This window comes from Gallus gallus, chromosome 1 (genome assembly GCF_016699485.2).
Source record: "Gallus gallus isolate bGalGal1 chromosome 1, bGalGal1.mat.broiler.GRCg7b, whole genome shotgun sequence".
NCBI classification, from domain to species: domain Eukaryota; kingdom Metazoa; phylum Chordata; class Aves; order Galliformes; family Phasianidae; genus Gallus; species Gallus gallus.
This window is the reverse complement of record NC_052532.1, coordinates 167,907,146-167,920,430: the sequence shown is the minus strand read 5'-3', so window position 1 is coordinate 167,920,430 and position 13,285 is coordinate 167,907,146. Positions and strand designations below refer to the sequence as shown.

At 43.2% G+C, this 13,285-nt stretch overlaps 1 protein-coding gene and 1 non-coding gene across 5 annotated transcripts in view; both read left to right on the top strand.

The window, feature by feature from the left end:
- Positions 1-9,831, top strand: part of LCP1 (lymphocyte cytosolic protein 1) — a 49,314-nt gene extending 39,483 nt beyond the window's left edge. For all 4 annotated transcript variants that reach the window (XM_015275555.4, XM_040699784.2, NM_001008440.2 and 1 more), the window contains 8 exons: positions 1,386-1,481; positions 2,000-2,195; positions 3,495-3,573; positions 3,833-3,947; positions 4,816-4,949; positions 5,903-6,026; positions 6,808-6,932; positions 8,386-9,831. In XM_015275555.4, coding sequence (XP_015131041.2) covers positions 1,386-1,481; positions 2,000-2,195; positions 3,495-3,573; positions 3,833-3,947; positions 4,816-4,949; positions 5,903-6,026; positions 6,808-6,932; positions 8,386-8,518 — 1,002 coding nt within the window. In that variant the 3' untranslated portion in view covers positions 8,519-9,831. The remainder of the gene's footprint in view (positions 1-1,385; positions 1,482-1,999; positions 2,196-3,494; positions 3,574-3,832; positions 3,948-4,815; positions 4,950-5,902; positions 6,027-6,807; positions 6,933-8,385) is intronic.
- MIR12214 (microRNA mir-12214) lies at positions 9,465-9,522 on the top strand. Its single transcript, NR_161965.1, has one exon. It is a non-coding gene; the product is annotated as a microRNA mir-12214 (primary transcript).
- Positions 9,832-13,285: the final 3,454 nt, after the last annotated feature.

Below are 13,285 nucleotides of genomic sequence, written 5' to 3'. Positions count from 1 at the left end.
TAAGGTACACATTTGCCTCTTGGAGGCCAAGAGTTCAGTCTCTACAGGTCTGGGGCCCCCAGTACAGGAAGGACATGGAGATCTTAGAGCGGGTCCAGAGGAGGGCCACTAAGATGATCAGAGGGCTGCAGCACCTCTCCTGTGAAGAAAGGTTGAGGGTACTGGGATTGTTTAGCTTAGAGAAGAGAAGGCCCCAGGGAGGCCTCATTGTGGCTTTCCAGCACTTGAAGGGAGCGTATAAACAGGAGGGAACGGCTGTCTACAAGTGTGGATAGTGATAGGACAAGGGGAAATGGTCTTAAACTGAGACAGGCAAGGTTTAGGTTAGATATTAGGAAGACGTTTTTCACCCAGAGGGTGGTGACGCACTGGAACAGGTTGCCCAAGGAGGTTGTGGATGCCCCATCCCTGGAGGCATTCAAGGCCAGGCTGGATGTGGCTCTGGGCAGCCTGGTCTGGTGGTTGGTGACCCTGCACAAAGTAGGGGGGTTGAAACTCAATGATCATTGTGGTCCTTTTCAACCCAGGCCATTCTATGATTCTGTGATTCTAAAAGCGTCCTTCCACCTCAATTCTGGTATAAATACCCACCTTCCAAATACAGTGTATATAAAGAATTCTGGGGGATAGAAAAAATATTTAATAAATGGTATTTGTCATACAATAAGCAATAAAAATTAAAAAAGGTGAGGTCATCTACTTTACAATTTTGAAGAATATTTGTGTTATTAAGCAGTCATGTCCTTCTAAGCTAACATGCAGTTTTGTTCTCAGTTCTTCTTTGAATTATTTTTGCGATCAGATTAATATTTTCCATACATGGATACAAGTTTCACAAAAAAATGTTAACTTCTTGTCTTGCCCCTGCCCTTTTGCCTGAACAAAATGCTGATACTGTTGTTTTCAACTTCTGTCCTAGAAAGTTATGCTTTCTCTTCTATAACTGTTCCAGCGTTTCTTTGAAATCTGCTTTAAACCTCTGCTTTCTCCTTCTGCATTTTCTTTTATTAAATGCTCAGCAGCCTGACTTCTACAGCATTATAAAGGTATACATTTTCTTATCTCTAACTTGATGTTCATATTGAGTCAATTCTTACATCTCTTTATTGTTGCTGTCCTTTTTATAAGTGCAACACAGCGTTTTGCCTCATGCTTTTAGCTTTTGGTAGTGTATACATATTGGCGTAGGGAAGAAGTGGATCTGGCAAACACAGCATAAAATGGGGATTGTTAAGCGCTTCTAGCTTTAGTAATTTAATTATGTAGTCCAATGATTGATGTAATAAAAATGAAGCATGTGTGCACTTTGTTCAAGAGAGCGCTGGCACGCAAAATCTGGGCTTTAGATGTAATTTTTCTCCCTTTAATTTCTCTCTCTGTCACAGGACTCAAGAGCTTATTACCATTTGCTGAACCAAGTTGCCCCCAAGGGAGATGAAGAAGGCATTCCAGCTATTACTATTGACATGTCAGGATTAAGGGTAAGATGAGATGAGTTCAGAGTAAATGCCAATATTTTCTGTCTGTTACTTGCATTGCTGGTCAACACAAATTTGCACCAAGATAACTAAACAAGATAACTCAGTGTGGCAACATGATTGTATGTTTCAGAAGCTGAAAAAATAAATGATGTGTTTTGCTTTTCATTAAATATTCAGAGAATCAGGGAACAGTTTGGGTTGAAAATGAGCTTAAAAATCATCTAGTCCAACCCTACTGCCATGGGCAAGGACACCTCACACCAGGGCAAGTTGCTCAAAGCCCCCGTCCAACAGCCCTTGAACCACACTGATAAACTACTAACATGTAGCAAGTATATTTAAACACATTTATTTGGGAATTTATCCAAGCCTCCCCCTTCCATGTGTTGTATAACTAAAATAAACACGGCAAGATAGCTGGATTATAGGTAAAGCTCGTCCAAAGCTTTGGAGTGCACACAGTGCTGGGCTGTGGGGTAATGCTGATGTGGCTCCATCTCCATTTCTGGTTGGCACAGGAGAAGGACGACGTGCAGCGTGCGGAGTGCATGCTGCAGCAGGCAGAGCGGCTGGGGTGCCGGCAGTTCGTCACAGCCACTGATGTTGTCCGGGGGAACCCAAAGTTGAACTTGGCATTCATCGCCAACTTGTTCAACAAATACCCTGCCCTGCATAAGCCAGAGAACCAAGACATCGACTGGAGCTCTATTGAAGGTAAGGAAAGTGCACATAAAGAATGCTTCTGGCCATCTGTCTGCAGAATCTCCAGCTCTGAGTTCATGGTATGTTAAAGATGAAAACGTCTGTGGGATGTCTGAGCCTCCCTGGACTATTGAGCATGCTTCTTAGCATGAAATTATAGTTGATCTGGCATTACTTTAATTCAGGACATAATTTAGGAATATGATTTTACATAAACCTAATACCTGCCCGCTCTTGGCTGAGGTCAGGACCATCAATGTGTATATCATTTACTGAGCTTCACATCCTTCTGTTTGCCCTGTGCTCTGGATCTGGAGTCCTAACAGCCTCCTCTCCTCCCTTGCAGTACTTTGGCTCTGAGGCAGGTGGTGCTTCTTGCAGAATATTCACTCGAAAATGCCTTTCTCAGCTCTCACGTTCTAAACCCTCTTAAAGATGCTGCTCAATGAAAGCTTTCAACTTCTAATACTTATAACTTTCTGAGGCCTCATTTCTGACCCATCATTAAACAAGGCAAAAGGAAGTGCGTTTTTCCCTTTTTGGTACCATTTGAAGATTTTTGTTTATTTTTTTTTCCTTTGGTGCACAGAGATAGCTCACAAAAGCCTGAACTGAAAACATCTAAATTGCTTCTTGGGGGTCTAATTCTCACTGCACAGCAGTTATTCAAAGGTTTTAGGAGAAGGCAGCCCACTATTTGTTTTTGTATGCAATATTTCCAGTAAATCAGTTGGGCAGTTGGCTACAGCAAATAAAAAAACTGTCTGAAACAGTTCAAGTGGCAGCTAGAACTGTTAATCTTTTGAGATTCTGAGCGTCATACTGTGAACCAGCAAAGTATTTAATCATATGCTTAGGTGTAAGAAGATACATGGTGTCCATGAAGACAATGGGACCGGTGTAATAAGTGGTTAAGCATGTATTTAAATGCTGGAATAAATGGAAGTGTTCTGTTTGTTCTAGCATTTATTCAGTGTATGTTGTGCTTACAAAGAGATACTCAGAATAAATCCACATTTTCAGTTATTTTTAAGTTTCTCAAAAGCCTCATAATGAAATTGTTCATGCTAGGGCATGGGCTCTTGAATTCTTGAAGGCATTTCAAGGCCAATCCACCTAATACTATAATATCTAGGGCACAAAGAAATATTACATGCACAGTGCTCTCTTATTTCTCTTGTCAGCCAGCGTCTCATTCTGTTTATGGTTCAGAGCACTGTAAATTCTGAATTATGGTTTCATCACAAGACACTTATTTTACTGGAGTGCTGTGGTGTGCAGGCCTGTTGATTGATAGATCTGTTGTTTTAGGTGAGACAAGGGAAGAGAGGACGTTCAGGAACTGGATGAACTCCCTGGGCGTTACTCCGCGTGTAAATCACTTGTATAGGTAAGGAGAGGCCTTACACTTCCTTCAGACAATACATGCAGCCACAAAATTGTTTATAGAAAACATAAAAGAACTTTTGGACCTTAAAATAAGATGCATATAAGGTCCAAAAGTGTGTGTGTGTATATATATATATATATATACACACACGTCCGCACATATATATATTTAGGAAACTAAGTTTACCTGTACTAATGGTTCAGCTGGATACTTTTCTTCATTTCTTTGGTCAGTGACCTGTATTTTTTGTTGTTTCCAGTGATCTGTCAGATGCCATGGTTATCTTCCAGCTCTATGAGAAGATCAAAGTGCCAGTAGACTGGAACAGAGTGAACAAACCACCATATCCTAAGCTGGGTGGCAACATGAAAAAGGTACGGATAGCTGGAATTGCTCCAGTAGCAATGCCTTACCCTCAAAGAATGCCTACAGTATTTCAAGCAACAATACCAGCACTCGTGTTGCTCTCAAGCCCCAAGAACAACATATCACATGATTTCCTCTTGTCTAGTCAGTGAATGATTTTTCATCCTGAAAAAGAAACGTGTTTGACTCACATTAGCTCCATTGACAAGTGAATAGGATTGCTAACGTAAAAAAGACTTGACACCTTTTGTATCAATATTTGAAAACTGTATTTGCAGACCACTTTTGCTACTGCTTTAGTCACCGACTGTAATGTATTTTCAGCGTGAGTCATATGGCACCAGCTTAATTGCTGCTGTCCGGACCACTGCCCTCTACATCAAATGAAGACAGTGATGATAAGCATTCTTGACCAGGTGCCTCAAGAACCGATCACAGAGCTGCTGCTAAATACGCAGCTTTCTCCCAGCTGTCTGGGTGAATACCTCCATCCACTTAGGGCAGGGTGATTAATTGACCTGAAATATTGGCTGGGACATTGATCCTTTGTCTCAGCACAGTGCCATGTTGCTGGAGGTACTTAACAAGCTGCAGATTCACATTTCCCAGGGTAATGTGTTTTATGAGGTCTGATGATGAAGTATAACATCTCCTTCTAGGCTGACTCTTATCTTAGTATCCTCGGGATGGTGCTGGCTGCTGGTAGTCAAATATTATCTGTGTTATCTGTATTATCTGTCAGAAAGGATAGACCAGTTTGCCCAGGAGGATATGGGCTAAGTGATCGAAAGAATGTACAGTAATAGAGGATGTCTTGTCAGCCACTTCTTTCTTTCCGTATTTTTGAACCTTATTAACTGATTCTGTCATTAACAGCTTGAAAACTGCAACTATGCAGTGGAACTGGGAAAAAACCAAGCCAAATTCTCCCTTGTTGGCATCGCTGGACAAGATCTGAATGAAGGAAACCGTACACTCACGCTGGCCTTAATCTGGCAGTTGATGAGGAGGTATGGCAGTCAAATACAAGCTTAGGAGTGTATACACAGCTGGCATAGTGGTAGTTTCTAGATGCTATTAACAGGAAGGATTTATAGGCTACAGCCTTTTCTTTCATCTATTTGCAGATAGATGCAGAGACAGGGTAACCTAGTTAGGGATGTGATCATGAAGCATATTATCTTGTGGCCAAGGCCATTACATTCAATTCATGCAGAAGATTGTTATTGTCACCATCCATATAGCATGAATGAGTGTTCATTGCATGGAAGAGAGAAAAACAAGATGAAATGTCTCTGTATTGAGGAGTGGAGAGAATGTACTGGAAACAAAGAGCTGATGCAGAAATTTTGTAATCTGCTACCTGGAGCAGATGCAACATGGTAGCTCTTTCTTTCATTTTAATTTCCATGTGTCTGTCTTTAAAACTCCATAATAAGGTGCAAAGAGACCCAATGGCTAGGAACTGAATACAGATTATATTCTGCGACTTGTGAGTTTATCAGGTGATTAATATAGGGAGGTGGTGATTACTTGCCATCAGTTTGGGATGTCTTTCCAGGGTTTACGCTGTCATATAAGCAAAGTGTTTCAGGTCTGTTTTTATACAGGATGTCAATTTTAGAAGAGAGCAATTATCTTCTGCCTATAAAGTCAGTGATTACTTTTTAAAGCAATAAGAGGGTGAGTCATTTGCACTGAGATCCCAGGAGAGGGACCTTTTAGGCATGTTGAGAATCAGAATCTTTTGACACTCCCAAAGCAATGACTAGGGAACTGGGGGTGAATGAGAACCATTAGATGAATTATCATGTTATAATGTAATACATACATTCTATGAGTGTGTGGGGAGTGGGGAGATATTGGGTCTAAGAGGTCTATTAGGTTCGTGCATTTGATTTATCTGGGTTTAAGGTTATGGTGGACTTTGAGCAAAAGCAGATATTCTGGCTTTCCTCTTAAGGTACACTCTGAGTATCCTGGAAGATATTGGTGGTGGAGAGAAGGTGAACGATGAAATCATTGTCAGCTGGGTCAACGAAACACTGACTGCAGCTGGCAAGGATTCAACCATCTCCAGTTTCAAGGTACAGATTTTTGTTAGAAGTTTGTGTTCGGGAATGTGTTATGCAGTGTGTTTGTGTGTGTTATACACATGGTGTGAATGTAGGCGTATGTATGCACGTACTCACACACTACATTGTCATGTAATTGAGTACAGTGTTTAGTTATTTTTCATTCCCTTTTAAAGGCATTTTCAGATATGTAGATTTTATTCAGTGGCCTTTATTATGAAAAGGTAGTAGAAAGATGATATAAACATAACAGAACGCACTTTGAATGCCATTTTGACGCGTGAAATCAAAGTATGGAGCTGGGATGACAGCTGACAAGAACTACTGTGTTGTTGACTATTAAACAGCAACAGTTAGAAGTGATGGTATTAAAAATAGCAGTACACTAACAATCTGTTTTGCAAGGTACGTGGATGCACTCCAATTCCAGAGAGCTTCCAATTTCCCTAATATATTACCACTTTCCAAGCTGGGAAACATGCAATGGATGTAAATTATCAGTTTGCACCAACTGAAGTCCCCTGTCATTCCCCATCAGCAGATTTGCATCACTGAGGTTTCCACCCAGCAAACCCAGAACGCTCTCTTGCGATTTAATACTGTCTCATCCATTCAGAAAAAAAAAATCCATGACAGGTTTCTGAGTTTGCCTTAGATGAAAAATCATGCTGAGCAGCACTTCATAAAGATCTCAATGGTAAATGAGCTGCTATTGCTCTGGAGCCTGGGCTCTGGCTTTGTGAGAGATATGTCTTCCTGTTCTTGCATCTAATTGTGTTTTTCATCCATGCAGGATGGCAAAATCAGCACCAGCATGCCAGTACTTGACCTCATTGATGCCATTCAACCAGGATCAATCAAGTATGACCTCCTGAAAACAGAGGATCTTAACGATGAGGAGAAGCTAAATAATGCTAAGTAGGTTCCAAGTGACACAACTCCACTTAACTCTGTGCTCAGGCTTGCCTGATTGTCTTTGAAACCGCTCTGCTGTCATTCTCATCTGGCACATCCTCAGCTGAGGATAAAGACTTTTCCCACTGTTCTTTTACTCTCCTATTTCCTATCATCTGTTCCTTTCTTTCCTTGCCGTCCCCTGTGTGATCCTCCCTGTACTCCATTTTTTTCATCCCTCAGCTCATGTCCTCCTCTGACTTTTTTCCTACTTTTCTTTCCCCCATGAGTGTTTCTCTGCATTTGTGAGGGGATTTCACAGATGAATGTGCTCTGCAGTGGAAAGAACCTGGGATTTTTTCTAGCGCTTTTCTTGTAAAGATAGAGAGAAGACACAAACCCACAGGAGATGGGCCACTAAGATGATCAGAGGGCTGGAGCACCTCTCCTATAAGGAAAGGTTGAGGGAACTGGGCTTGTTTAGCTTGAAGAAGAGAAGGCTCCAGGGAAACCTCATTGTGGCCTTCCAGTACTTGAAGGGAGCGTATAAACAGGAAGGGGAATGGCTGTTTACGAGGGTGGATAGTGATAGGACAAGGGGGAATGGTTTTAAACTGAGACAGGGGAGGTTTAGGTTGGATATTAGGAGGAAGTTTTTCACCCAGAGGGTGGTGACGCACTGGAACAGGTTGCCCAAGGAGGCTGTGGATGCCCCATCCCTGGAGGCATTCAAGGCCAGGCTGGATGTGGCACTGGGCAGCCTGGTCTGGTGGTTGGTGACCCTGCACATAGCAGGGGGGTTGAAACTGGATGATCATTGTGGTCCTTTTCAACCCAGGCCATTCTATGATTTTATGAGCTCAGCCAGTAGTCCTGCAATGACATGCTCTGAACAGGGGATGGAAAGGTCAGATCACAAATCTTGAGTAGAACTCAAGCAGAAGTCCCTTAACACTGATTTCCAACAACACAGATGTCCACCAGCATCAGCTTTGTGCTTTCCCTCCTTGTGAATTTATTTATGTACAAAGATTGAAAAGCAATGAGAAAAGGAGCAAGACCAGTGTTGTCAGGATAATCTTTCAGGACATGGGAGACTAAACATGTTTCAGACAAGTTTAACCTGTACTGCAGGTAGTCAGTGCTGTAACCATAAAAGAACATTAGAATCCTAGAAATCCTAGAATGATTTGAGCTGTAATGGACTGTTAAGGGCCATCTGGTCCAACTCCCCTGCAATGAACAGGGACACCTACAGTTAGATCAGGTACCCATGCTCTATCTTTTACAAGATATTTAGTGTTTTATGACCATGGCTCTCATGTTCCTGTAGAATAGTTTAATTTCAGTGAACCACTAAGAAAGTTTCCAACCCACTCTAGTACTGATCATGAAAAAATTTCTTAACAAAGGGAATATTAATGCTACTTCACTGATTTATTTATTTGTGCTTTTTTCTTCTCCACTTGCAATGCAGATATGCCATCTCCATGGCGAGAAAAATTGGAGCAAGAGTCTATGCCCTTCCAGAAGACTTGGTTGAAGTAAAGCCCAAAATGGTTATGACGGTGTTTGCTTGCCTTATGGGGAAAGGAATGAAGAAAGTTTAAAGCACAAGAGACTTGCACTGATGCCTGGTATTCACCCTTTTGATTCCCTCAAACTGGATGCTCTTCTCTGTATCAAGGAAACATGCAGGGTGCTCATGCTTGTAAGGCATGAATATTGTACATGGTGCCAGATCATATGAAAGTCGTGTATCCAGAAAATGTTTTATTTCAAACGGAAATATATGCTTGATTTCTTTGCCTTACTTACCACTTTGCTAGATATAACCATTTCATATTCCTGAATAAGTTTTCCAGGAGGCCTATACATAACCTCCAAGTAATGGATACCAGGATTATCCGGCAGAGGTCACCTGGAGATCTTTGTCTGTGGGCATGCAGATGACTTTTAGGATTATGAAATGTTGTATACTGCTTTTGCCTGGAAATGTCCTCATGCTTCTGGCAGTGCTTCTGCCTCACTTCCTTCAGTTTGCACCAGGGGTTGCAAAACGGGTTTCCTCAACCAACTCAAATATTAGTGGCTATATTTTTGGAATGGTAGAATCCTCTTAGGAAATGCTGATGGAAAGAGAAAAGTGTGTGGGTCTGCTGTTTGCTGCTGGTATGTGATCTGTGCAGTATCTTTCCCTGCAAGCTCTGCCTCTGCCATCACTGGCATTACTCACAGACTCCATTACTGCTCACAGCACCATACGGTACCCCGGTCCTCCAAGAGCAGCCGAGCTCTGGAGCCTCTGCAGGGAACGCTCCCCAAAGGATAATTCATTTTCATGCCATAATACACTTAAAACTTAAGCAGATTGCAAAGCATGATAGAAATGAAAAGCGTGTTAAGCAAACCAAGGGGGTACGCTCAGTTAGTAGCAATAACAAACCAGGGGTAAGAAGTTAACCAAAGGGACATAGAATGATATATTTATGTACTGAATAAAAATTAAACGGTGAACTGTACAGACTTGCACTCAAAGGGCTGTGGCCCTGATTCAGAAGAGCATTTAAATGTGTGCTTACAAACGAAACACACATTTCAGTGCTTCCCTGAACCCAGGCCAGGATCCTCAGCTGAGCAGCTCCCAGGGCTCTTGCAGATTGCCCCAGCTGAGGACCTCACCCTGTCCATGGATGGCCAGCAAGTGTTTGCACTGAATCTCTTCCTTAGCGTGAGTCATTTTCTGTCCTGGCCTACACGTGGAGTTTGCTGTGGTGAAATGCAGGAGGAGGGAATTTTGCCTTAATGTGATCCTGTTGATACAGTCTCGTTTTCCTCCTTCCCCAGCCCCTTCAGAATTGCCTTAATAAAGAGCCGATATCCAATGATATGAGAAATCTCTCCGAATAAAGTGTTCTACAGAGCCAAACGTGTGGTCTTTGCTGCGAGCAGGGCGCGCGCTGATGGGGAAGGGTGCATCACACAAATGAAAGTGGGACAAATCTAACCAGGCACTGCTGTGGCTTCGCTGAGCACATGTGAGCCCTGGCACCAGTGCAGCAGTGCCAGCTAGCCGCAAGATGGCATCGCTTATCAGGAGGTTTAGAGGCTGACTCTCTCCTTTCGGAGATGGAGAAAAATGGGGATATTTAACCCCAGGCAAAGTGCTGGCACCCGTCAGTGTGCAAAAAGGAATAAGATCTGTCGGCAGAGATGCTGCAGTGAATGCCTTAGCGGTTCCTCATCCCCATTTCTCCTCTCCTGTGAGAAATAAAGCTGTCACGGACCCAGATGTGTGGGAATAACTGTAAGGGTCTATAGATATTTTCACTTATCACCTCAGTTTAACTAATAGACTTGGGTTGGTTTGGTTTTTTTTTTTTTAAATGGACTTGAGGTTTTGCTTCTGTGGACCGCCAACAGCAGCCTGTAATAAAGCTCCTGCTTGCTCCTGAAAGAGCTCATCCCATGACAAACATCACCAAAAAATAAAGGGGGGGAGGGGAGGAGGCTCGGAATTTTTGTGCTGTTGCTTTTCTCCAACTTTTCCCATCACTCTCAGGGAAAGCAGCTGTCTGTGGGATCACTCCCAAATCAAGCTGGCTTTGTAAGCGCTTCCATTACTGATTTTCCTTGCACAATTAATCATCATTTTCCAAGCTTCTAAAAGGCTTAGTTATTCACATGAATAAAAGTAAAGCATCAGCAGTTACCCTAACTAGGAGAATGAAAGCACGAGGGCAATCAATCCACGTGCTTCAGGGTATGGTCTCATCACCAGATGGACTCAGAAAGAAATATAGCCCCCCATAGTGTAGTAGAGCATAATTAGGTGCATGATGAGGATTTTACACCTTGCTGTAAATCATCTCTCCTGGCTACTTTTAGAAAGGGGATACCAACAGCACATGCTCTCATACAGATAAAGTCAGGTTTCTGCTTCCTCCAGAGATGGGAATGAATGGGCATCGCTCCTCCTTCCAAGGGCAGAGCACAATCTCAGGTGCTGGTGCCCACCACTGCCAATCTAAGGTGGTATCTGTGGACCTTATATACCTCAGGGTAAGCAAAGTCCACCCTGCCCACAGCAGGGGGTTGGAACCAAATGATCTTTGAGATCCCTTCCAACCTGAGCCATTCTATGATTCTATTAATTAGGATCAATATTTGATTAAATTCTTACTTTGTTCACAGGACAAGGGGGAATGGTTTTAGGACAAGGGGGAATGGTCTTAAACTGAGACAGGGGAGGTTTAGGTTGGATATTAGGAAGAAGTTTTTCACACAGAGGGTGGTGACACAACGGAACAGGTTGCCCAAGGAGGTTGTGGATGCCCCATCCCTGGAGGCATTCAAGGCCAGGCTGGATGTGGCTCTGGGCAGCCTGGTCTGGTGATTGGCCACCCTGCACATAGCAGGGGGGTTGAAACTCGATGATCACTGTGATCCTTTTCAACTCAGGCCATTCTATGATTCTATGATTCTATTATATTTTTAATGCAGATCAGTCCTCTTCTGCCACCAAGAAAAGCACATCATTCTCCTGGCTCCTCCCCTTATAGAGCTGTGAGTCTTCATTCTCCTCAAGTAAAATAACTATTTTTAAAGCTTTAAAAAAAAATGCACTTCATTTACTTTTTGTGCACTGATTGCTTTAAAATGGCAATAGAGGCTTACAGAAAACCTTATTTCCTCCCAGGGTGCAAGTTATTACTGCTTGGAAAGTACATCACAGATCCATAATAAATCACCCAAAACCTAAAAATGCCTGAATTCCCATCGGCCATATGCTCACCAGTAAAGATATGTCTGAAATTTGTGTAAAGGGCAGAAAGGCACAAAACTGATCATGCACGGAAATACTGAGCTCCCCCAAGGTGGGCACTCATTTAGTGCACGTGTCAAGGATCTAAAGGAATGCAGCAAGGAATATCTGCAAACACAAAGCATGGAGAGAAATCCCCCCCACATCCACTTGGGAAACCTCCCAGCAGGTGAGTGACACACACGGTGCTGCTTTGTTTCACGCAGGCAGGAAAGCAATATCCCATTGCCAGGCACCCCTGGCAGCCTGTCTAAGCTTTTTGCCATGGTTAAGCAAACCAGAGACCTCAGACCATGTGTTGGTTTGTCACTGAGGAGAGGTGACGTCTCCTGACCAGTCGTGACGTGTCTTCACCCGCAGAAGGATGCCCCCCCTTGCTTTTGCCACCATGGAACAGGACATGTAAAGAGGTGGTGGATGTGTACCAGGTGCCTCAAACTCTCCAGACCTCAAGACTCACGTATGGTTGTGTGCTAGTGAAACATCTCAAGAGAAATGTAGGCCCTCACCACTTGCCTTGCCGCTGCAGCTTGACGCACTCTCAAACCTCATTTCATATCAGGGAATGTGGCTGCGGTGCCCCATAATGCCTCAACTGTGATCCTTCCCAGGCCAACACTGGGCACAGTGAACAGACCTTGCAGAAAATATAAATGCCTCTTCGCTGGGATTATAGGTTCTGCTAACTGTAGGGTCCATTAACAGTGTTCATGGGATCTCCCTGTGCTGTCACAAACTTGCTAAGCCTTACTGCCACTCTTCTAACCTCTGCCAGCCACCATGCAGGCAATGTGGGCAGGTTCAGGCAGTCCAGGGAAGTGCAGTAAACACTGCTGACACATTCAGGGACATTCAGGGACAGGGATCACTTCTCCAGGGCTATTTGCAATCCTGATTTGTATATATGCATATAGATGTGTATAGATATGTATGCGCACGGAAAAGGTGTGTGGAAGTAATGTCTCCTATTTTATTATGTTGGCCCACGATGTCAGAGGTGGATGTTGGTAGCATGACAGTAGAGGTTGAACCTTACCACCAATATTCCAATACATTTTGCTGCTGTGCATCAGATGGCAGCAGAGGGGCAGTCTGACAGAATGGTGTATGACATGGAAGTGCGTATGAAGCAGAGGTGTGTCACTGAATTCCTCCATCTGGAAAAATATTGCACCCACTGACATTCATTAATGCTTACTGAGTATATATGGAGACCAAACAGTGGATGTGGTGGGTCATCTCTGCTGGTACAGATTTTTACAAGCATGGCAAGCAGGTGAGAATGCACAGCTAAGGGAGGTGAGTACACTGAAAAATAGTGTTTTGTAGCTAATTGCTTCACCGAATAGTGTTATTGTGCTCTTTGTATCTGCTGTAGTTTTCATGGAAATAAATTGGAGGCATTAATTTTGGAGCGTCTTACAGAGGGAAAGAGGTACGTACATCCATCCTCTTGCACGTCAGCCAAAGCACGCCCACTGCACACGGTGCATACAGTACCTTTCCCACGTGTTCCTGTAGCTCCCCTTGATGTCCTCTGTTTAACAGCGTC